This window comes from Melospiza georgiana, chromosome 2, assembly GCF_028018845.1.
Source record: "Melospiza georgiana isolate bMelGeo1 chromosome 2, bMelGeo1.pri, whole genome shotgun sequence".
NCBI lineage: Eukaryota > Metazoa > Chordata > Aves > Passeriformes > Passerellidae > Melospiza > Melospiza georgiana.
In genome coordinates this window covers 61,927,500-61,953,310 of record NC_080431.1, presented here as the reverse complement: position 1 = coordinate 61,953,310, position 25,811 = coordinate 61,927,500, and the positions used below count along the sequence as shown (strand labels likewise).

At 39.4% G+C, this 25,811-nt stretch overlaps 1 protein-coding gene across 1 annotated transcript in view; it reads right to left on the bottom strand.

The window, feature by feature from the left end:
- Positions 1–25,811, bottom strand: part of ATP8A2 (ATPase phospholipid transporting 8A2) — a 314,236-nt gene that overhangs the window by 177,485 nt on the left and 110,940 nt on the right. Inside the window, exon 25 of the mRNA XM_058045068.1 lies at positions 17,411–17,583. Coding sequence (XP_057901051.1) covers positions 17,411–17,583 — 173 coding nt within the window. The remainder of the gene's footprint in view (positions 1–17,410; positions 17,584–25,811) is intronic.

Sequence of the window (25,811 nt, the reverse complement as noted above, 5' to 3'; positions counted from 1 at the left end):
AACATTCAGTACTCTGTGTCAGGTTTTTCTGTCTTTATTACCTACGTTAAATCAGGCAGAATATAACAGTGGACATTTTGGAGAAAATCATCAAATGTTTTCTATTAGAGTGTTTAAACTTACCTTTACAATGTGCATGATCAATTTTAAAATTGCTAATATTGGATTTCCTCAGTATTACATGTTTTATTAATGTCATTTATAAAACAATGCATTCCCCTAGTTGTAATAACATCAAGCATCAGTTGAAACAGCAACTAGTAAAAAGTTTTTGGCAGGACTGCCAAGTATAGCACCAGCAGATCCAGAAGTGTTCTGTTCCCTGAAAGCTAATGAAGTTCTGAATTGTGACCCAATGAAAGTGTATCAGTGCTCTTGACTCCACACAGCAGAGCACAGAAAGCAAAGTCACCACTTCTTGCCTACACGACTAAAGGGTGTTATAATGTAAAAATACACTGGCTTCTCTGAAATACCCCACAGGCACTGTGCACACACCCACACAGACTGGGGAGGGGAGAACAATTGGTATCTCCCCTCTTCTCCAGTGAGTGCCCTGTAAAGAGAATAGGAGAGAAAAAAAAAAACTTGAGACATGAGCCACTCACTAAGAAATATTTTGAAACAGTAGTTTGCATAAACACCAAGTAACAATAGCTTAGCTTAGGGCATAAAATGTGATAACTACCTCTTTCGGAAAGAAACTTAAAAATTAGTTTGGTTTCTGAAATATTAAATGTCCTCATTTGTTTTAAGTCCTAAGGGATAAGGCCCCTCAGCATCTCTGCAGAATCAGACTGCTGTTTGGAGTAGCACGGTCTTATTAACAATAGCCTTGGATTTGTTGCAGTATTTATGACCCAATTTTAATTCTCAGCCATAGTCTTCAACAGGAATAAAAATTCAACACTAATTACAGCTGCCAAAGCACGTCTCTGAACCAGTACAGCCAAGGCAGACACACAGCCAGGTAAAACATGCTGAACAAACTTCTCCCATATAAAGGATGCCAGCTCTCTCTCTCCACTAAAACACACTTTTTTTTAAGCTTGTTTTTATACTGTCTTCTAAGATTCAACTACTCCATACTTAGTACTTCTTTTCATTCTATCTGAGCTTGCAAAAAATTCCCATTTAGCATCAAATTCTGAATTTAACTGATGAGCTGTTTCACCTCCTCCTTTAAACCATTAGTAAGACACTTAATCTGAGCTTGGTATTTATCCTGCAAGCACAGTTCTCTGCCCTGTAGCTCAAATTACTGCCACATCTACTATTTTTGCTTTAAGTCCTTTAGCAAATTTCTAGTCCATGCAATATTTAGGCCAATAAAGTTGGGGTTTTTTTTCCCAAGTTTTATGAGGAAATGCTTCCAAATGGCTTGCCTGAAGTATCTGCCACATGCAGTACACTTCTCAACCTGCAAAATATTGCAATTTGAATTTTTTAGAAGGAGTATGCTTTTTCATTTACTCATACCAGCAGTCCATCTGTCACAGCTCTATTAGTTTCAAGTCTACTCGAGATGCACCTTCCAGTGCTGGTATTAATATTTTATGTAAGGATGGATGCAGAATTAACACCGACAACTCTGTCAACATACATACAGAGAGCCAATTCCTTTGCAGCGGATGCTGGCAAGCACATACTCACAGCCTGGCTGGAGAAGCCTAGACTTCACACTATGCAGTTCATCCTGTTGAAGAAGCTGGTGGCAGCTGCAGCTGAACTACTTTCAGCACCTAAGCCAGCTAGATATCTTACTAATTTCAGAGCCAAACAACAGCTTGCTCTTGTACTTTAAGATACTGCTTCATTTCTTTATCCTATCTGTTGCCATCATCAGCCTTTCAAAACCCTCTTGCTAATTTTGTAAATTAGGTTGTTAATCCCTTTATATTTAAAAACAAAGCTACTCTTCATTTACAGAAGTCCTTTCACCATTATTGTGAAACAGATTCCCACCCACATATCTGCAGAACCACTCTATTTCTTGAAGCTGTTCTGGAACAAACAAGATATTCATACAGCCTCTCACTGTGCACAGCCTGCAGGAACAGGCATCATCACACCCCCTGATTTTGCACAGAGCTGAAGAAGTCCAGGTGTCTCAAGTCTCCATAGCAAATTGGTAGCACAAATCAGGTATTCAGACTTCTGAGACAGGCACCACAGACACAGAGCCATCCAGTTACTTTTACTGCTCCTTGTAAAGTCTTTAGAATGGGAAAGGCAAGAAGCTGAAATAGATTCTCAGCTATCTTTAGCCAGAGACAGCATTTCTGCCTCTGTATCTGAGCTTCTGCAACTTCAGCATTACAACTTGACTTCCATAACATTGCTGAGATGCTTTTTTCTAATTGAGGTGTGACTAAGCCACTTGCAGACTCCACCTTTGCATGTCTGTGTTAAATTGGAAGAGACATGACAACTCCATTGACCGAAAGAGTGAAATCCATATGATTCATGTGCCTATAACACATTACACTATATAATGCATATAACAGCCTTTATGCTGTTGGCACTTCATGTTTAACATTCCAACAGGATCTTCTCATAACCAGGAATGAGATATCTTCACCAGAAGATGTGGTCCCAGAGCTCTGGTTTCATTGCTAAAGAGCCCCAGGTAACATATTTATTCACATCACTGTCCCTATTGCATGAACAGTAAGACAAAAGCTCACAGTATAGGAATTCCTAACAAACCATCCTACAGACCATCTTTACTAAGAAGAATTACTTAGCACTCATACCTCTTATTATTTCCCCCCCTCCTTACACTTGAAAGAGTTGAGAAAAAATTTTTCAATAGTTTGTATGCAGTTTGTAGGTTTCTTTAAAACCACTAGAATACAGATGAACAAAAATCCTCTTTTTTTCAGCAACTTCCCACTCAATAAAATTCCTCATTTGTCTTTCCTTTCCTAGGCTTCTTTCCTCTTGCTAATTACTAGCCTCCAATTAGAATTGACAATAGAAGAAAGTCTTTTTATGCTTTTCAGTCATCACCACATAAAACACCACACTATACTCCATTCTCCACTCAGTTCCTTCTTCTTCTCAGAAAAAAAACCCAACAACTTATTCTAAGTTTAGCGGTTTTAATCCTTTTCTTGTTCTCAGGCCAAAACCAAAATTCCTTCCAACCCTCCCATTTTGGACTTGGAGTGTGAACACTGAGCATGAGCTGGGCTTGTTTGCTGCACCTTCAGCTGAATTGCTACTGCCACCACTGTTCCTGCTCTCTACCATCTTGTAAAATATTGGGTTTTACTGCACATATCCAATAAAAGAAAAAAAAAATTTCCCCTAGACATAACCAACTGGCAACAGCATCACAGATCAGCCTGTCAGCCTGGTTTTTAAGACTAAAATCCAAAAATTAACTGAAGCCCCAGTGTGAAGAAGGTGGGAGGTATATGAGGAAAAGTAGTGATTTGCAAACAGTGATTTTAGAAGAGGAAAATCAGATAAAAAAAGGATATTATTATTGTGAAAGATGCAGTTTGTAACATGTGGATGCTGTCATCTTATTACATTGTGTTTGTATAAAATAGCTGCGCACATTAAAATATCAATCCCACAACAAAAGCACTTCTGTTTTTGAACACAAAAACACAGGCAAAATTATACAGGGGAATCATGTGTGGCACATTAATGGCATGGATTTAGAACAGCAACAAAACTGAGTAAAGTCTCCCAGGCAGGCTGAAGGAATCTCTTCCTCCCCCCTTGCACTGTCCACTCTCCTAGTAATTTGTATTTCTTCAGCCAAGATCTGCAGGCTCTCTGCAACTCTCTTTAAGTTAGGAGGGCACAGAAAAAATTGCACTGCTGTGGAGAACACTGAAACATCAGACCTGCCCCCCGTATACTATGGCACACCTGGGATGAGACAAAATGCTCAATTCTTTCCTGTTTTCACAAACTACATCTTGATCCTAGAGGGCCAAAGTACAGAAATTGTTGCTATGCTTTACATACTTTAAAATATGCCTCTTCCAAGCTGCCAGTCTCTGCAAGAGCAACAAGTCTGACTCCTTGTACCACCTGGGGTCCTTCACACAACCCATCTTTAAGCAAAGAACTGCAGAGACTAAGCACTGGCTTTATCCCAAGAGATACCTACAAAAAAAGCCAGAACTCCTGGAAACTTCCCCTCTCAGCACAGGCATGAACTGCACATGAGGAGCCAACCTTTGATAAGAGGCATAAATGCCATTAAAACAGAGCTCTAACTCAGTGGAGCTTTTTATATCCTGTAATAGATCCCTACTGTAACAAAACATTAATATTAAGCTCTAAGGACTAAGGATATGTACTGGGTCCAGGACACATGCTTTTAAAAGGTCCCTAAATGCTTATTCATTTAATAAAGCACAAAAGCTCTAAAGAAGCTGTTGCCATCTGTTTTCTGGACTTATACTTTTCTAGATTATCCTCTCCCTACTCCCACCAAATTGTTATTTGGAGATAAAAGAAGCCAAAACCAGAAAAACTAACACTAGAACAGCATTCTTGAATCACAACACTCCTCTTGAGTAGTGAAAGAATCTCCAAAACTTTGCATTGTGGGCAGAGTTGAAGCTTTAACTCACCATTTCTTTATTTCTGACATTGAAATCAGACTCAATTTCCTCTGCATGTAGTTCTTTGGAGTTTAATGTGAATCATTTTATTACCTGCAATTTGAGGTGAACATATTTGTTTTAAACCAACATTTGAAAGTAGTAGAGGAAGAAAGTATAGTTAAGTAACAGCTCTCCTTTGATCCAAAGATCTTCACAGTTGGAGCAAGAAGAGACTCCACTAACCATACCATAGATTAGGTTCAGAGCACTTTTTGCCTACAATATATAAAACATTCGTTTTTTTGATAAGCAAAAAAAAACCCCCTCAATAATACCAGCAGTAATTAGATCAAGTTTATTCTTTAAAAATCAAGTAACGTTTAAGCAGTTCTTTACTTTTCTATTTTCAAATAGAATCAGGTGCAGAATTTGCTTTGGGGAAAGCTACAACAACTGTGATGTGCTTACAGGCCACAAAACAATGCCTGTGACATACAAAATCAACCTCCACCTTCACTCTTTATTTTAGTTTAGATTAACACCTCAGGCAGAGATAGTCCACACTCTCCAGTCCCCTCAGGACATCATGTTCCCTAAAAAAAAAAAAGCTGAGATAAAGAACCATTAGGTGACAGTGGGCACAGACACCCAAGCAGCACACACAGTACTCAATGGACAATTCCTCCCCAGCCATGGACATGAACTGAATTAAGCAGCCTCTTCTCTGCAGGGAGCACTCTGATGGCTGATCAGAATCCACAACATTGAAGATTCATATACTTCCTCAAAACACCTCGTTACACATTAGAAACTGTGCAGAGAGGCACAGATGGGTTTCAGCTTCTCCAAGCACACAGTTTCTCACAACCCAGGAGCTCCACAAGCACAGCACACTTGCAGCAGTGCACTGCGCAGCAGCTGCTGGGTCCAACAGCCTTCACTGGGACATGCCTTGCTTCTGTGGGGTATGCCAGCCCTACTGGGATGCCTGTGTTCTGTCCATATTGATCTTCAGGTTAAGCACACAACTAAAACAAAAAAACCAAAAAGAACAAAAAGATCACAGGAACAAAAGATACCTGCAGCTTTCTGTTCACACAACCTGCAAGAACCTCGCATACACTTGTACAGACATATCAGCTTATAGACCAGAGAACAGAGAACCATGTGTGGTCATTTGTTTTTAAAATAGTCGTACAATATTTACTCTCTTAATGTGAGGGCACTTGATATTTTAAAACTCTTAAGTTCCAAATGTGAATAAAAGTCACCTTGTGGTGATGAAAATCTCTGTGGTAATGGAAAGAAGCACTGCCATACAGCAAGGTACTGAACCCTCCACAAAGACAGTGTGCAGTTTTCAGAAAAGCTATTCAGTAGTTCGAGATTACTACACCACATTTTTGACTTATCAAAATGCAAAAGGTACTAGTGGCAGTGCCACACAATAAAAGGACAGCAAGTCAGTATGTACCTGTGGTGTACCCAGGACAGCAGGTACCACAGGTATCATCATTGTGCAAGAGACGGAGCACTGGAAGAGGCTGCCCAGAGAAGCTGTGGAGTCTCCCTCACTGAGATAGATATTCAAGAGCCATCTGGATGCAATCCTGTCCATTGTTAGAAGCAGACATGGCCAGAACAGTTGAGCAGGGTTTTAGCTGACCAGGTACAGCAGAACAGTCTCCCAGAGTAACTATTGTTGCAAATAAGCATGAAGTGGGCTCCTCAGACATTTTTTCTTAAAACTCCACTAGTTACTACACCCATTCAACTAGCCAGACAAAACCAGCAAATCCCATGAATGTGCTAAGAATGGTTGAGCTCAGCAATTAAAGTAAAAATATTCATTAGATTCTTACACTTGGGCAGAATAAAACACAGCTCTATGTTGCCTTTAAAAGTCTACCCTAACAAAACATCCCCAAACAGCTTAGATTTCCAGCCCACACATGTTGGTTATCAAAAGAAACAGACAGGAGAAACAATGAAGAAGAAAGCTTGCACACGTTTCTTCTTTAGATTCCCAAAACAAGCTGTACTGAAAAAATAAAGCTAAGTCAACCACCCAGCACCAGGGGAGGGACAGTCACGAGCACCAGGGTTTAAAAGCAATCGTGCCTGATACCCTGAAGGGAACTGCTTACAAGTGTTGCTTGATTTTATCCTTCCAAGATGAAGTAGGAACTTCTTAACCAAGAGTAATGCAGCCGCAAAAAACATCTTGCAAAATAGCAAAAAAATCCTGCAGTTCCTTGTTGCTCTGGAGGCCATCCCCAATTCCAAGTTTAACTCAGTCACAGTTCTTGCTCCCACTATACCAACCAGTACTCAAAAGTTTATGAAGACCCAGTCTGAGCAGCAGAAAATCCCACAGTACAGCTACTTTCTATTTATAAAAAATTGGGCCAAATCAGGTCTCAAAATATGGCTCTATTAACTCTGATAATATTATGAACTAGATGCTAGTTTTAACAGTTTTAAGGACACTTGTTGGAGGATTGTAGAATAACACACAAAGGTCCCACAAACAACCCTCAACAGAGCCAAGAGATGTCTACACACACATCTGATCTGTGGGCAGAGATCTCAACATCATCACCTAATCCTGACACACTTATACCACTATGGCAGTGTACAGAGTCAGTCTGTCTCCTGACAAAATCACTGACCCACTGTTCCAAGAGACCCATCACACCATGAAGACTACATTTACATGATGACCTATCTGTACAACCAACTACCAAGGTATATGGAAGCACCTCACTTGGAGGACAAGGAATGTAGACGTAGAAAGTTATGGAGAAACTTGGCACTGACTTGGACACTGAATACACCACATGCAAAAATTACCTTCTGCATACACGCAGTTCTGAGCTCAACATCTCACCAGATGAAAGACTAAAGCCAAGTGAAAGACTTCAGAGGAGTGAACCACACCAAATGATTCTACATACATAACAATGATAGCAGCCATTCTTGAGCTGCAGAGAAGTTCTTAAGGTCTTTCAGCCTCTAGAGAGACTGAAATCCTGCCTCCCCACTCATCAGGATCAGTTCAGCCAGCAACCTCTGAATGCTCAGCACACACTTTCAAACAAGAAGCTCTTTTGCAGAAAGATGACAGACAGTTGAGCTCTCAAACAGATGTCTTCAGCCCAGCATTATCGAGTTCGTAGCTCGTCTTTATTTCGGCACTTCAACACATTATTTTGGGTTCTTTTTAGGACTCCTTGGTTCCTCCTATGAGGGCTCACAAGTAACAGCTCTGTCAAGACCACATGCAGGCAAACTGCCACAGATAACACCCTACACAGGTTTAGAAGCTCTGATCAAAGTGCTCCCTGTAGGAACCTGAATTTGTGTGTTTATGTAGAGCATAAATAAAACAATTCTAGGAATGCACAAAGACCACATATTATAAAAAGTGAGATGTGACAGAAGACCTGTGGGAAAGAGCAATTTAAAAGTGTAAGTGTGCCATTACATGGAAAACAGTAAGAGAAGGGAAATATGAAGGAGCAAGATTTAGAAGAGGTCATCATTAACAATGTCTATCGCTGTTATCTATTCTAGACACTATTGGAGAAGCAAGTTTGAAAGAGTAGAAGCAAAATGCATTCAACACACATGCCAAAACAAGATATCAAAGCAGCCTTCCCAGAATAGAGAGAAGCTATTTAAAACCTCCTTTTTTTTCAGAAAAAGCCTAAGAACAGCCTACTGGTGGATACAGAATCCAAGTCTCTACCATTTTAACACTGCCAGTGGTGTTCAGAAGGCAGAGCTGTTAAACTGAATGGTAATTATGATACAGCAGAGAATCAGTTTTTCTTCAAGTTCTTGAGTATATCTTTGCATGTACAGGTATTCCTCACACATTTTCTCACTTGCTTTTTCTTAGAAGTACTAAGGAGAATTATTAGCACAGAGATAACATTTTTTTTTTAAAGGATGAGTTTAGTGTTGCTCAGCATAAGCAGGTGAGCATCCCTTACAGACTGCAAAACACAGAGGATTCTGCAAAGAATTCTTTCCACTGTCTGTGGGCAACTGTGCAAAGAAAAGTCTAGGCCCCAAAAAAGCTATTACACCACCAACATGGCTACTTTGCTAAATGGCTTCCAACTGGGCAGTCTTGTTTGCCCTGCAGAATATGGTGGTATTTACTCACACAGTTAAAGATCTATAGATCTACACATTTCATGCACATAAGCAGGCCAAAAACTGCATTGCCCACTGGAGCCAGAGCCTCTTCATTTTTCTACTCATGTGAATAAACTCAAGGAGTTTGCTTCCTAGTCTAGCCTGCTGAATCAAATCAGGTTTACTCTGTTTCCCTCAAGCATAGTTTTGGCTTTATTATCATGACTTCAAGGATACGAATAGCAGAGAAATACATTTTAGCCTAGCCATTCTTTTCAGTCTAAGGTCAAATTTTTCCAAATATCTAGTATGGATTCAGCTGTACACCTACTCAACTTAGACACACTCTAGAGTCAGCTTCCACCAACACTAAGCACTTTTGGAAACTCTGACCAGAGCTGTTTTACCAGTTCAGTGTCCCACATATTACTACAGTGCCCTAAAGCCCAGAGCCCTCATGAAGATAATTCCCTGCAGTACTAAGAAGCTTGCAGAACAGAGTGTTCCTGCCTCTGTAATTTTATATCTGTACTTTTAACAATGGAAAATACAATATTTGAGCTGGTCCTGTGGGATAGAGCACAAGACTCTGTTGGATCTTAGGAAAAGAGTAAGATTACAGTTGGTTTGAGTCTTGTTTCTGAATGCAGTGCAGCACCACATATTCTTTAGAGGCCTTTGTCTTCTGTACCTTCATGCATCAGGGTTTTAGTGAAATTCAAATATTAAACTTGCAAGACAAAAATAAATATATCAATAAAAGCAAGGAGAATGCTCAAATCCTCTCCTAGGAAAAGTTTTGAGATCTTTAAAACTACCCAATATTTAGAGAAGAAAGTACAGAACAGTAAGAAATGATCAAGATAAGGCTACCTACTCCTTCATAACATCTTCAAACCATTAAAAGAAACAGAAAATGTAAACTATTTCCTTGCAATTGCAACCTGGTGAGCAAGGAATTAAGGAACTTTTCTGCACAGCCAGAAACCTTTACAAACCAGTCACAAGGCTGCAGAAAGGCACCAGACCCTTGGCCTCCATCCAGCCTTATGGATCAACAGGGAATTCCATAAGAGGAAATATTCAGTCACTCCCTAGCAGACAACACTCAGCACTGCTCCAGGAACACAGGAAAAGGGTATTTGGCACAACAGACAAGTGGTAGGAAATAAGGACAACTGTGTCAAGAGTTCAGTTGTGCCAGAATGCCTAAACAGGAAAAATCTGGCATTACTGAAGCCTAATGGAGAAGCAGAGTGTCTGACATCATTGGTTTGGGAAGAAGCTTTATTTGAGACAGGACAGTGAGGTGCAGTTAACCTACACACTTCATCATACTGAGAACCTGTTCTTACCAGACACAAGGGCATACACCAATGCATGTTTCTGTGCACTGTGTCAGAGACCATGTATTACACATGCCACACAAGCCATCTTGAAAGAGTTCGAACATTCTGCTGTCAGCTGAGATACAAAGTTACTTTACACTTGCACGGGAAAACAGGAGGAACCTGGGTAAGCCCAGAGTAAAACATGCACCACCCCCTGACCACAAAAAAGACAAACACCAAACAAACACCTCCCCTCCAAAAAAAGACCCTACATATTTTGCTTAAAGAGATTAGTGGTATCACTTATACTTCCAATACCGTTTCTACAAAACAGAAGCTTAAAATAAAGGGATGCAAATAGTTAGAGGCATGTTCACAAGCAGAACTTTGCTGTAGGACCTTTCAATTAAAACCTGGTGACCTTTAGCATTCACATTATCACCCTCAACAGCTTTGCATAGGAAGTGAATTACACTATATTCAATAAAGGCAGCAGGGGAATTTCAGTGAGAAGAAAGTAATTGTTCCATTTGGAACTCGACCAGAAGACAGGGGTTAACACACCAACACTAGTGGAAAGAAAAATATACCAGCACTATGAATTTCTCATGGAAGAGAAGGTATTCCAAACCACAGTTTTATCTTTCTTCTAAAATAGCATACATTCCAGCAGCATAGTTTTTTCTCATGTGCAGTATCTATGGAATGTTTATTTTCCAGTTTGAGAAGTGTAGCGCTAAACATAGCACTGCTGGCTGCTCCTGCTCAGAAGCTGAAGAGACCAGGAGCAATTTGGACAAGATATTGTAGTGTGGTGAAGAAACAGGCACTGATACCATTTGGAAGTGTTTGTGAGTATTATCACCCCATTGCTCAAGAGACAAATTTCACTTACATTTGACGAGATGGATCAACTGAACTGCTAAGATTTTAGTCACCTAAATATTAGACTCACAATGAAAAATGGTAACAAGTTAATTTTAAAAATAACAACTACGGTAAACACTACTTGAAGAAGAAACTTACTAAGTTTTTTGTCAGGACATGCAGTATTTTTCCTACAAAATTGTTTCCAATGAAAAATGTTGATTTTAGCTGTATTCCTGCCTTTCCTCCAACCTTTTTCAATAACTTAGTGGTAAGTAAATTTGCTAGTAAGAATATTAACAGAAACAGGAAACAGAGGTGAAGCAGAATATTTCAGGAAAAGGTTTTTATTCCTAATCAGTTATGAGCAAGAGAACTCACTCAGTTAGTCATCCAGTAGAAACAGAAAGTGAACACTGAAACAGATACCAGATCTGAACAGAAATACACAAGTGTAAAGCACAATACAAACTTAGTCTATGAGCTAAGTATTTTTCTTTAATAAATTCAAAAAGGCAAACATTTTGCCAAATTGTGAATAGCAGTAGAAACTGGAACACTGATTCAATTTAGGGATTATTTCATTTGAATTATTTCCTCATCTGAACAAATAAAGTAAAATAATTGCTAAGAATAGGAACAGTTACAATAATGGGACGAAGTTAAGCAGTAAGAAATGTTTGGCTACATAGCATGAATCATTTAAATTCAGGCTGTCAGGCAGCTAATAGTTACCCAAGGGAAACATGCTTCACCTGTGTCATTTAAAAAACAAACAATACCAGTTAAAACAGTATCTTTAAGTACTGTTTAAGTGTAAACAGTACTTTTCCCCCCTTTAAACATTAGCTAAGCATTTGAATGATTTGAACTATGAAAGTGAGGTTCAGGAACTGTCATAGCTCAGAACACCTATTAAAAAGAACAGAAGTCAAAACATACAGCAGAAACTCACTTTGCCACTCAGAGGACAACATAATAACCAAAATTTGTAAGACCAAGCTCTCCTAAAGTTTTCCCATATTAGCTTTCCAGCACAGAACTGGTGACATTTTCCAAGTTTACTTAGCTCTTGCAAAGCAGCCAACAGGCTTTTAAGAAAAATAATCATAAGTCCCAGGATTGCTTTATACATCCTTACATACACACTGAACAGTTTAGGTGATCATTTCTAATCATCTGTGAGTATTCTTTATTCAAGAGTGCAGAGAGCACCATGTAATGCTGCAACTCCAAACCTTCCTCCCACTTCAATTATCTACAAACACTAAAGCTGCCAGAATGGTTCTTCCCTCATGGTTTTCAAAGTCATAAGATGAATATTGCTGTCATGAGTTGGCAGAAATAGAATATGAGAATGAGCATTAATTATTTAGTAGGTGACAGATGAGAGGAAACAGAAGATGTACATACAGGAAAATGTAACACATCCACAATTTTCTTTGGGACCAATTAACATTAGAATTGGCTATCTTACTCTTAATCAGAATTGAGTTGCATTTTTTGTCATGAAAATGGGGGTCTTATCTAATGAAAGCCAGCAACACACTTTTTTGATTCAATAAATAAATACACACTGAACTACAGCACAGAAGAATCATTTTGTCAAATGCTAGCACCAGCAACAATATGCAAGTTGGGGGAATAAATATTTAAGAAGTATTGCAGATGTTCATTTTGTCAGCTATGTTATTAATATCTCCTCCAAATCATGATGGAAGACCAGAAGCACCCCAGCTGTGGCCTTACAACCTGGAGTGCTGAAACAACTTTTCTCTTGTCTCCTCATCTCTCTTCTCTCCTTAGCTGATGAAGTGACTCTAACAGTTAGCAACATGTACTCTTCACAACCTGCTTTTTGCCTTCCCTTCTCCAAGCTTCTGCTTTCAATTCATTAAACCCCTTCCCTATCCACACCCAAACACACTCTAGTCAAAGGGCATGTTCATCTCAGAACATTTAGTGTCTGTTCTCAGAGCGATACCTGTGGGCTCCTGTCTTCACCCCAGCCTCCCTGCATGCTACCTGCAATAGAAATACAGAACAGGGTTTTCCTGTTGCTTGTTTAAAAAACATACATTTTCTCCTCTTGCTTCTTTATTCACTCAGCTCCTAACCATTATCACTACAGCTCCAATACTGCTCAAGGTACTGAAAGCAACAGTTTGTGCCACTATCATCTAAAGTTAGCAGGTGAGGTTGGGCAGAAGCCCTCCAGAAGTCGGTGTTCAGATGCTGAGCAACAACTGCACACACCTTTCACACCTAAAAGCAAGCAAAGACATCATGATGAAGTAGTCATGACATGGCAAGTGCCTTTGTGGAAATAACAGATAGTCCATAGAAATTGCTGTTGCTGGATTTTCTCAATTTCTGTTCATGCTGCACCACTTTACAGACACCTCTCCAGAACAGGACACAGGATCAAAAGTATGGCAGAAAAGTTGATGGACTGTACAGCAATTGAAACATTCTATTTATTTTTCCTATTACCTGAAACCCCTCCTATGTGGGCATCATCTCACTGTTCACTCAGAGAAGAGCTGCAGGATCTAAGTACACATATGGAAAAGAAACAACATCCCAGCATCACCACCGCAAGAAGTATCGCAGAAATGGTCAGTAGCAAGCAAAAGAGAAAAGAATCACACTGAGGCAGCCCAGCTTGGGATGGGTTCCCAGCCTTATGCTACAAATATCTCTGGAGATGCTTGTTTTGTTGTGCTTACATCTGTGAAAGAAATTACACAAAAGACTACTTCTGCTGTCCAGCAATTAATTTTAAGTACTAAAGTACTTACAAACTGCTTACAGTTCTTAAATGATGATGGATTGCTTCTTCCTGATGGATGTCTTGTTAATATGGCATTAAACCCATACAAAGGCAGAGTCACTGCCACCTGCAAAGAAGTTCTGTTCAACAACAATAACGAAAAGTTCCCAAAGCACAGTCATAAACATGTGTTTCTGAGACATTGCATTAATTCAACTACAAATACTTCCAATTCAAGGCAGGCTCTTCAGTAGAGAATTAAATATGAATGTAAAATTATACTGAATTTTAAAAATAATAAATGCCATAACACACAAGTTATATAATTCTCAGCTACTTTTATATTCAGAGCCAAATGCAACAATATGCTGCACCTACCAGCTAGAGTATAAACACTAGATGAACGAAAACACTGTATTGGGTTATTAAAAGAATAATCTCACTTCTACCCAAACCTCAACATTTTGTGTCTCAAAAAACATCACCAAAAACAGGTCTGTTAAAGGAACATTTGAAAACCAGAGACAGGCAATCATCACCTCGGATCTCATAAACGAAGTCACAAGTTCAACTGCCTTCCAAACAACATTTACCTCCACTGAAAAGTAAGTTTTGCTTGCTTTTGACATCCTGACATCCCAGTCAGTGTGAAGAATGATAATAAGATCTGTCAGTTTCTGGAAAAACTTAACAAACAAGGCTTTTTCTTAAGGAGTTGTTTGATTTGATTTTGCTAGCTTTACCAAGTCTCCCGAGGGGTATATTTTTCTCCACTGTGCCAATGGCCTGCTAGAGACACTGTAACAGTGGAAGACTTAACCCCATCAGAAGATACCATCTCTCCCTCTTAATGCAAAAAGGAGTCAGGTTTACTACAGTTTCATTTTAAGAGATTACCCCTGAGAATCAAGTTCAACTACAGTTTATGCCGAAAGCCCAGAAAATGAATATACAGTATGTCTTAACTATATTTTTAAAAAAAAATTTTGAATGGTAAATGCAGCTGAAACTCCCCAGAGGAGATGAAAATGTTTTAGTAAATTTATGAAATATTAAGCCCCATGAATTTATGCAATGTTGAGGATAGCAAGGCAACTCCTACTGTGGTTAAACATCATACCACTAAGTTAAAGAGCTACATCCCCCTCCCAATTAACATTTTCATTTGAAGACTACTCTAATTTGAAATGTCCTCTTTCTCAATTCCATTTTAAAACTTCTTCCTGTGAAATATAAGTGCACTGCCTTATTTGACACACAAAGTACTATCGAAAACAACTCAGAGCATTTTAAAAAAATGTTTTTCTTGCTTCAGTATCAAGCACCTGGCAAGTGACTGGAAGGTTCTTGAAAAACCTTAAAGGTTATTAAAAGCATTCCTCATTTTCCCTGGGGACTTAAAACTCAATTATTTTCATTCCTTCTTTTAAGCTATGAAATTACATCATCTCTTCCCCTTTGATTTATACTTTAAAGTACTTTTTCCTGCATTGTTCCTCAATTTGCTAATTCACTAATAAATAAAACTCCTGTTGGCTCCCCTCATGAAATAATGAAAGAGGAAATGTCCAGTATTGCATGTCTCCTCGCAAAACAGGACCATTCATTATATTCAGCTTATTATATATATTTTATGTGTAATTTTAATAATTTGCAATTTATTAGTTGTTTCAGCTACGTAGGTCTTTGGCTTAACTTGTCAAATCTTCAAGCAATAAGCTAACAGAGTGCCTTGGAAGATCTCTCCAAAGCACTGTGATAGAGTAGGAAAGCAGGAGGTTTCCATCTGCTCTGTTTGTTAACTGCCCCTCAAACAGAGCACAAGACAGGGGCAGTTCCAAGTTCCCTTCCTGGACACTTGGTGCTCTCCAAGCCCAAGGTACCTTCACTCTGGCCCTACACTGGGGCCTGCTGCATTCCAAAGATGGCTACACTTGTGTTAGCTCCCTCTTGTACAACACTTCCCACTCCATGAAACAGCTGCAGAAATGAGACCTCTGCTCTCAGGCTTTGTGCCTTCTTCCTCTAGCCCCCTGCCTGACTTTAAAAAAAATTAATCAGCAACAGAAGAAAAACTGCTGTCACTGAACACGACAGGGCCTGTCTCCCTCATCTTTCATTCCCTTCTATTGCATGCTCATACAAATTGATACAAATCCCTCTGAGCCTCCTCTTCTCTAGGCTGAACACTTGCAGCTCTCAGATTCTCACTGTATGACAGATGCTCCAGCCCCTTTATCGTCTTCGTGATCCTGAATGGACGGAGAGTCCTTTAATGGACTCTCTCCATTAAACCTGTTATATTAAGGATCTCAGAACTGGACACAACATTGCAGAAGTTACCTCGCCATTGTGGAGAAGGATCACCTCCCTCAACCTTTACTAATGCTCCTTACACCTCAGCCCAGGTAACACCAGTCTTTGCTTTGCCACTTGGATTGATTGCTGGCTCATGGTCAGCTTGTCCACCAAGGATCCAAAGATCCTTCTGGACAAAGGTGCTTTCTAGCTCAGTAGCCCCCACAGCTTACTGGTGTAAGGGGTTGTAACTCCTTAGGCATAGAACTTTGCATTTCCTCTTCTGGAGCCTCATGAGATTTCGCTGCTCAATTCTTCAGCCTATAGAAGTCCCTCAGAAGGGCAGCCAAGCCCTCAGTGTTATCACTCACTCCTCAGTCTTGTATAATTTGTAAATTTGCTGAGCTCATACTCCATCTAATCATCAGCTAATTAATAAACCCATTGAACAGCTCTAGCTGCAGTATCACGCACTACAGCAATGCAGAAAACAAATGGAAAGCAACTAGTGAGATAAAAAGCCCAAGAGTTCAGCTATTTCAGCTACATGGACAGCACTCCTTTTGCCATGCGATACTTGTACCAAAGTGCACACATAAAAGTAAGTAAGACTGCAAAAAAAAGTAGTACAAGGTCTCCATACAGTCATTTCCCACAAAGCAGGTCTTGCTTCTAGAATGCAAATAAAACTTCCTGCCTGCCTAAATCAACAATCTCCACTAGGTCACAGCTCCCCCCCAAATACCAGCAATGAGCACAAACGCACACAATCCTCAAAGCCACATAATCTTTCAAAGTTAAAAATGATGCAGCCTTCCTGTTACACAAAAAGTAAGCCAGCTTTTGGTTTTCATTTTCTTGGGGCTCTTATTTCCTTCCTTCTGAAGCAGTCATGACATAGGACCATATCTGTGTATGGCTATACTCACAAATAGCAACAAACTCTGCTGTGACTTAGCAAAGCCAGCAGTAGTCTAACATTTTAGTAGGGCAAATCACATTATCACAGGCTCACATAATACACAACCAGAAGTCAAGACCAACTTAAATTCCTGCAGTGACTTTCTCTAGAGCTGAGCTGAACAGTCACACAAACATTTTGATTACAAATGACATCCATACCACTGCTTCTCATCAGTGCCTACTATAATCAGGCAATCAGGCACAATGTTTTCTCATGATCTTTCATCACTTTATAGAAGAGATCAGACTCAGCTGGGACTGACACTAGCAAAGGGAATTCTACTATTTGATGACACAATTTTAATGAAGGAACACGCCTCCTACTCCATAGGAGGAAGAAAGACACTACTAAGCAAGCTGCTCTCCAGCATACTTAAGTGTGGCTGTGTGCATATAAGGTTGAACTTCACAAGCCTCATGCCCATTTTGTTACCCAAAACAAACACAGAATTCCTTACCTGCAACAAATGACCGCTTTACAGGAGAGTGCCAAGTCCAGAAAGCTCTGCCTGACTTCAAATGAAAGGGCATACTTCAGTGTGTGGCCATCAATAATCAGGGCAATATCATTTTCCTTGCCCAGTGACTCCCCCAGGCTGGTACAATGTTGAGTCAGAGAAGCTCTTGTTGCCTGAAGGAAAAACAGAAAGAAAATGTTTCTTCCTAATATAAGAAAAGTGCATTCAAACTAGAGTAAGGTATCTCCAGATCACAGCACACATGCACTCAAATTGGCACTGACTTGAGCTAGTGTGTTATCAGCACCTTTCGCAGATATACTGATTGGTGTCACAAATCGGCACAAGCTGCCTCTGCTTGCCTAGGAACTTGTCTTGTTTCAGAGCAGACTCCAGCATCTTTACTACACAGTCCTGAATGATGGATGTGCCCAAAGCAGTTGTGATACAGCCTTCCCAATTGTAGCCCAAATACATCAAATTTCCAAACAGGTAGGAAAAGAATCAGGCCACTTTCACTAAAGGGGAAGTGTGGGAGGAAAGAGGAAAATTTCCTTTACAATTCATTCTCTCTCATCTCACTCATTAGTATGGTAATGGAAACAAATTCACTCTGATCCACTAGAAAACTAGCCCCAAACTGGAGGCAAATTTACAGATTAAGTTAATGAGTGGGACAGAGGACACAATTCAGCCACTTGAAACACAGATTACCTTTTGCACTTTCTTCTTTAAAAGAATGACTGCATAATTCCCTGTTTCCCCATTAAAATGTGAGGGATTAGATTTATGACTTCATGGCATGCTTTATCTACACTGTACCTGAAAATCTAACACAAAGGCAATGACTGTGCTTCAACCATTAGGGAAAACAAGGGTAAGTCTTCTGGGAAGAAAGCTGTTTTATCTAGTTCAACACTACTGTGCAGGGTCAACATTCACAGAACTCCAAGGATGGTATAACAGATACAGTTTGGTTAATGCTATCAATAATCGAATTTTATCCCAAGAGCCTCTGCCCCTGGGACCTTGGAGTATCATTTCTTTTTCTTTACTGCTTCCTCTCAGTCTTGCTCAAACATTTTTCTTGCTCTCAAGTGCAGAATTAACCCCCGTCCTTCTCCTGAATGCACACACAGGATTAAATGCTTCTCTGACTATTTGAAACCAAGGGAGAACTCCCTGCCCTTATTCCCTGTCTAGCACTTGGGGCACTTTAGAGGGAACATCCTCACTTTTCACCTGACCTAAAGGAGGGTGAAGGCCAGAGCCCAAGCGCTCCCCCCTACAGAGACAGAGGAGAATCTGAGGGCAAGTTCAGGAGGGTTACTGAATATCCATCATCTATTGCTCAAAAGACAAAGCCACAAGAAAACTTATAAAAGGTGGTATTTCTCATCAGTTGAGGATACCAGTCCCTCCATTGCTTATTATCATGCATAGAGATAAGCCTCATCCAATTAACGTTCTGGTCATGGAACTTACTCATCTTACATGTAAGATGAGACAGAATCAGGAACACTGTTAATAATACCCCAACACACTATAAATCAAGGATTACAAATGAGACACTTCATTTTATCAGCACTTTGTACAACTCTCAATATACTCCTCCATTTGCAAGGCTAACTTACAACCTAACAGCTTTATACAGTAAAAAAGCGTGAATTATTATTTATGTTTCTTCCAACTACTTAAAATTGCTGTGTTTTAAAAAAGAAAACCAACTGTTACTCTTATAGGCCAGTGCAATTAAGCCAAATAAACCAGACCCCATTCTCAATGGGTATATAATGACAACCTTCTAAGCAAGCAGGGTAACAAACAGTTGGAAACCATAGGGAACTATATCCTTCTGTGGGCAACTCATTAATGGTAACTAGAGTAAAAATCCCTACTTTGATCCCCAGCTCTTATGCTGTGCTTGACATTAAGGGATAAGTTTCTGTGAGTCACATCAAGCAAGACTAAGTCAATCCTTTACTAGAACAAGCATGATGGAGCAGAAATCAATAGTAATCCTAAGAAAGTATCTCACATCTGTGGAATACCCCTGCCTTTTTTACTGAATATCCATAAAGCCTAAATGGTAAGTTTGTCAGGGCATCTGACAGAAATAGAGTACTAAAAACAAATAAAGCAAGCCTTTCACTTAGCCATAATAAACTTGGTTTTCCTTCCCAGGCACAGAGCATCCAGCTGCCCTGGGGAAACCCAGAGAGGCGCGTGCCAATCAAACCTTATGGTAGTGGCATATTGATTTCCATCAAATATTAAAAATATACAGCTTTACTTGAAAGTCAGAAGGGGCAAAAACTGAAAAGTCCATCTTCTTAGTAGCCTTGATTCAGTGGGTTATTCTAATAAATATAGACACTTTGTAAGCCAGTAGAGGACATGTGCACATGCTTAAGCGGTTAGTTGAATGAGAGTAACATTATCAGTTTAGAGCTTTACAAGGGCTTAAAAACTCATTCATAAGACCACCAAGTGTCAGAGAACAAACATAAAAAAAAAAAAAAAAAGATTGTAAAAATTCAACTACAGAGCTCAAACTGAAAAAGCTAAGGAAATGAGGTTTCAATTTATTTTTATTCTACTTTTAGACCTTAGACATGATGAAGGGATTTGTTTCTAAAAACATGAACAATTCTGACATAAATGCATTTAAGGGTTAAAGATGTTACAGTCTCTGTGCTTGAGTTAAATTTAAGACATAGTGCCACATTTCATAATAAACCTATCCCACCTGCTCTTCCTGTTTGTTTTTTCATTTCCATTTTAACAAGTTGGGACCACAAATACAAACCCTCAGCAGAGCATTTACTTGCATTACTGCCTTAAAATAAACTTTCAGATTTTACTGTTCTCTGTGTGCATAATTTCCATACAGAACATGAAGTAACATCATTATAAATCTTCATAGCAGACTAAATTTGTTGACAGACAGAAAACAAAAACATCCTGAAGCAGAGTTTGTGTGGTCTTCTCTGGACTGTACACTCAGGATCTTTAACAAACCTTGTGATAGCATGCCTGCATATTCTCACTTCCTAAAACCTAACGAAAAATCCCTGCTGTGCCCAGCCGTATGAATTACAATACTAACAAACATTCTGGGATTTACCAGGCTATTATTTTGTAGGTTAATAGAGCACATATCAATACTTTTTACATGATGCTTGAAGTCAACTGTGAAGTCAACGCAATCAGAGTTAATGTAATCAGAAACTCTGCTGATTTCACTGAAAACAAGAGCAGTCTCCTCATGCTGTAATAAGAAACATTAGGAATGTTGTATAGGTTACTTAATTAGAACTTAAGCATTTTTTTTTGTGTACACCATGTGCCTTTGGGTGGTGCTTGTTGTTGTTGCTCTTGAGGGTTTTTTTTGCTCTGTTTTGGTTGGGTTTTTCTAGAAGCAGTGCATCATACCATCCATTCCCTCCCACCAGAGCTTTGGACACTACAGCAAGAAATGTTGGTGTTTGAGGCAATGAAGTGTCCAACACAGAATGACAGTATCAGATGCTTGCCAAGGAAAAAAAACAACTCAGAAGGACTTGCAAAAATTGAGTGCAGAAGACTCCAGCAGGGTAACAGCCACTCCCTAAAAGACGCTGATACCCAGAGAAGAATTGGACAATTATTATAAGACAATCAGTTCTAAATCTCCTCTTTCCTGCCCTGCATTTCCCTGGAAAGGCTCACAAACTCACTGAAGTTATAGCAGGAAATACAAAGGACAAATTTTTGGCAACCACTACACTCATGGTTCATTGTAAGCATACAGCCATCCATGGCCCATAAGGAAAGACATCTCAGGAAGAGAAGTCAGTGGCTTGTAGCATCAGGTAGGCCAGAAGGCATCTTTAGCTGAAGAGAGCCACTCAACCCTGGATCTGTGACCTCTGACAGACATACCCCCATACAGCTAAAATCAGCCTTACATTCTGGCTGCCCACATTTCATGCCCTCTTGGGCGGAGCATGGTGCTAATCATGCCATGATCATGGGTATGGCCTTCATATGGGCCATTCACTTTAGAGATGGACTCAATGGTCCTCTGAGTTCTTTCCAATTCAGAATATTCAGTGATTCACCTTTCTTGAACAGCCATTCCTCCATCTCCAAAGACCTAAAATGAGCCTCACAAAACAAGCTCCTGCAGTAAGAGATGTTAAACTTACACATTAGGCTTACTTACTTACACTATAAGCTAAGTCAATCACAAACTATTTGCTTCTGTAGTTATCTTGGAAGTACTGCTAGCTACAGCAGCTTGAAGGGTTTTCCAAGCTAACTTCTTTCACCATCCTATATTTAATTTCTAAACCACTAGTTCTGGTATGAATGAGGTTAGATAAATTAGACAATCTGCTAACTCACTGGAGTGCACTGAAGTGCCAGCTCAATTTGTTTTACCAATCCACGAATTTACTTTTTACAGCTGCTGTTTTCCTTCCCATCCACGGATAATCTGAATCATCAGATGTAACAATTCTTTCACCATGCTGAAAAAAGTGGTTTCAATCAAAATACCAGCCACATCCCCTTCCCCCAGTATTAAGTGAAAATTATTCCAAGAGAAATTGACATTAAGCAAGGAATCCATTGCATAATCCCAATCAAGATAACACTGGCCAACCCTACTTAATGGGAAATTTTCCAATCTTCATTGCAACCTAGAAGTTTCACCACGTTAAGTGAAATCTTTGAATTCAATCTGCCTGGCTGCTGTGCCAAAGAGATCTGTAAAGACTTCTGGCAGAAGCAAATTTACAGGAAAATAGGAATAACCAACATAGAGGCAAGAAAACCTAATGCTTAAACCAAAGCTGGCAAAACTATTAGAACTATTTAAAGCAACACCCCTTGGGCAGAAGAGTCACTGGAAGTGCTTGCCACAATAAATAGCACATATGCAAGAGCTAACCTTGAAACCTGTCCTGGAACTTAGAAAGAAATATCACTTTCAGAACAGATCCTCACTTTTGCCAATCTTCCAAGTTTGGTACCAGACTTGACTAGGTCAGCAAACTACTTTAACTTCCAAAAGCAAACAGGAACTTCTAAAGACCTAGTTATAAGGAAGGGTGCAAGCATATAGCCACAAACCCTAGTGAAGATTACTTCATGTTTATGGCAGTAGTCCAGCTACAGGACTTTCAGTTCCTCTGTTCCTGCTCTTTTGTGATTCCTATAATTGATCAGGCTTCAAACAGTTGGTTTTTTAACTGCTTCTGTGTACTCTCATAATTTAGCTGGGGATGGAAATATCAATTCAAACACAATTGTGTTTTCTAGGTGCAATGTCGCAGACATTTTTTCACAGAAATCCTTTCTTTCAGATTTCTGCATCTTCTGGGAAGCAAAGGCCCCAGAAGAAGAATGCAAACAATTGTTATCAGCTGCTGTGGAATGCAATAGGACGCACCTGTGATTGGTTCACGTTCCATGTGTTTATAATTAAGGGCCAATCACAGGAGCAAGCTGGGGACAGAGTCCCGGGACACAGAACTTTGTTTTAGATTCTTTTCTATTCTTAGCTTAGCAGCTCTGCCACTTCTCTCTTTATTCTTTTTAGTATAGTTATAATGTATGATATATCATATATCAATAAATCCAGCCTTCTGATCAAGAAACAAGATTCTCATCCTTCTCTCACCCCAAGCGACCTCCTCAGGACACTGTAATAGTGCAATGTGTCACTTGCTTGTATAAACGGATACAAAAGCCATGGCCCATAAAATGAATACTCAAAACATCAGTAGAATTGAAAATACTTAATTACTAATATTGGAATATGTATGGTGTAATATAATCAACTCTACAACAACATGGACCTCCACATTCAACCCACAAAAAATTTCAGAGAAGCATTTGCACACTTTCTCAACAATAAGGAAATTCTTAAAAGTAGCCACAAAACCACTCTGGCTTTCTTCTACTCTAAAAACCATATAACAATGCAAAAAAAAAAAAAAAAAAAAAAATCAAACTTGACAGCAGTGTGGGCATTAATCTTGCTAGATGTGCAACAGATAAGGCAGTGCATGGGGAACAGAGCAGGCTGTGTTCCTGGAAATACACCACCTGTAAGGTTCTTGTAAAACCAGAAGTAGAAATATTAGCAGGGAGGTTGTTCTGTTTACTAACTTACTAAAAACAGCACTATGGAGAGATGACCCTGAAAATTACACATTTCTGAAGCCAAATTTTAAGAGTTCATCCCTTCCCTAGCTTTACAGAAGAAGAGGATATAAGGACACTCTAGTTGAGAGCCAGGAAAACCCTTAAGAGGCAAAGACTAACTGTGAATACTTCACTACTTCACATTTAAAAAGAAATACTACCAACATTTCCCAGTTTAGAGGAAGTCTGAATACTTCTACAATACAGGATTCACTTCAAATTCAACCTGTACACACAAAACCATTTAGCAAATGGATTGTGGAAGATCAGATCCCAGCTGCACACCTTGAATTTACTCTTTTAAGTAAGATCAAAACTAAGAGAAAAACTAACAAACAGGCCCATCAATAGCTGTTTGCTCAGTATTACTGCAGTACTCAGACTGCATCACATACTGATTTAGATACATACAAGCACACTGTGTGACTACTCCAATATCACCTTACAGCCATTCTTAAAACATGTCAATCAAATGACTGTCACAGATCTGACATGGCAGAATTTATTATTTAATAACACCACGATTCTGCTTGATCAATATGATCTCCTACCATGCGAAAAAAAACATCATATGGAGGACCCAGAGAAATTAAGATAGGCTCACTCAAATCATTTTCATAGCTTTGAATTTAACTTCAACCTGAAATTCCTTCAGTTGGCCAAGTAATTTAAAATGTCTCAATACAAAGAGTCCTTAATCTGCATAGCAAGTCTCAGGTTATCACATATTCAGACCAGATATTGCATTCAGATATAAGATAAATAGATCATACCAAAATTTTTCTAGTCAGGGGCAGCTGAAAGCCCTGATGAATTTGCCCATCGAGAGCTGTAGCAAGTGCTGTGGAGAATGATTCAAAGATGTTTCCAGTTCTGCAACAAACTTTTATGCAGGAACCAAGAAACTTGGTTAAATAGGAAAAAAAAAATACACTCTGAAGGAGCATCTGTCCTGTCATCTGCACATTTATCTCCAAGCATGTTCTACATAGTTAAAAAAAAAAAAGAAACGGAGCTTTTCACAAACTTCATCTGATCACAGAAAAATTATCTCCAGAAGTATCAGATATACCATCTCAAACACATATGCTGTGAAAAGGGCTGCAGGTACTTCCAGTATCTGCCAGATGAGTTCAAGATCATGGCAAGGAAGAGCATCAAAGAGCTGACTATTCAAAAAGCACATGGTGAAGTACTCAAGAAAACTTAACACAGCATGTCAGGTGGTTGCACACTAAACTTCAGGCTCTCAGCGAAGAAAAGCAGCATCTTTAATATGGAACATATATGAAGTCTCCCCTGCAACCCCAGAGCTGGAGAGGCTTTGGGGTGGGGAAGAAGGGAGGGAAGAATTAGGAGCAAAGAAAGGCTTCTGCCAAATCAAGAAGTAAAATCGATTTGTTCCAGACTTCACTAACCAGTCATCTCCCACCCTGCAGATTAAATAACATGGCAGTGCATGCTGCCAGAAGTGGCGATCCTTGTATCTTAGCCTTTTGAACTAAAACCTGAAGTCATTTGCAGCACTACTTTTTCCTCACATTAAAGAGAGAAATGCTGATTATAGCAGTGGCATCGTAAAAATCTCCTTACTGTAATCTTGACTAAAATACGGATTAATTAAAGAAAAAAATCAAGAAAAGTGACAAAAGTCTCAGCATTCTCAGACAAAAGAACTGGCATCCTAAGTAGTTATCCAGTGCAACATTGCTGCCAAAGGCACCATCTTGAAAGCCACAAGTCTTTTGCAATCCTCCTTTCAGTTTCACGAGGGCAAAGCTGGCAGCATAAGAAACAATTGTAGAAACAACTGCAGTCAAAAGGGCAATTCATCAAAGGTTCTTCAAATGCTATGGAAGACAATACTGCATTTGTTCAGTTTGACATTTTTTAATATTTTAGCAAGAAGCATGTGTATCCTGGGACAACCAAAGATTTCAAACATTATAGCCCCAACCCTGCTCTCTTCACACTCAGAACAGCATTAGACTTATTACACTATTTTCATTTACTCCAGAACTACTCTATGTAGGTGACTCTTTCTATTGCTTTCAATATATAGTAGATATCTGATCACAGAACAGTTTACGGTGCACATTAAGAAAGTTTACGTCTCATATCACAGAAAGCTCAAAGAAGAAATGCTTGTTCTGGACGCTAAAACATCTGTGTGATTACTAAAACCAACTGTGCTCTGCCAAGAGGA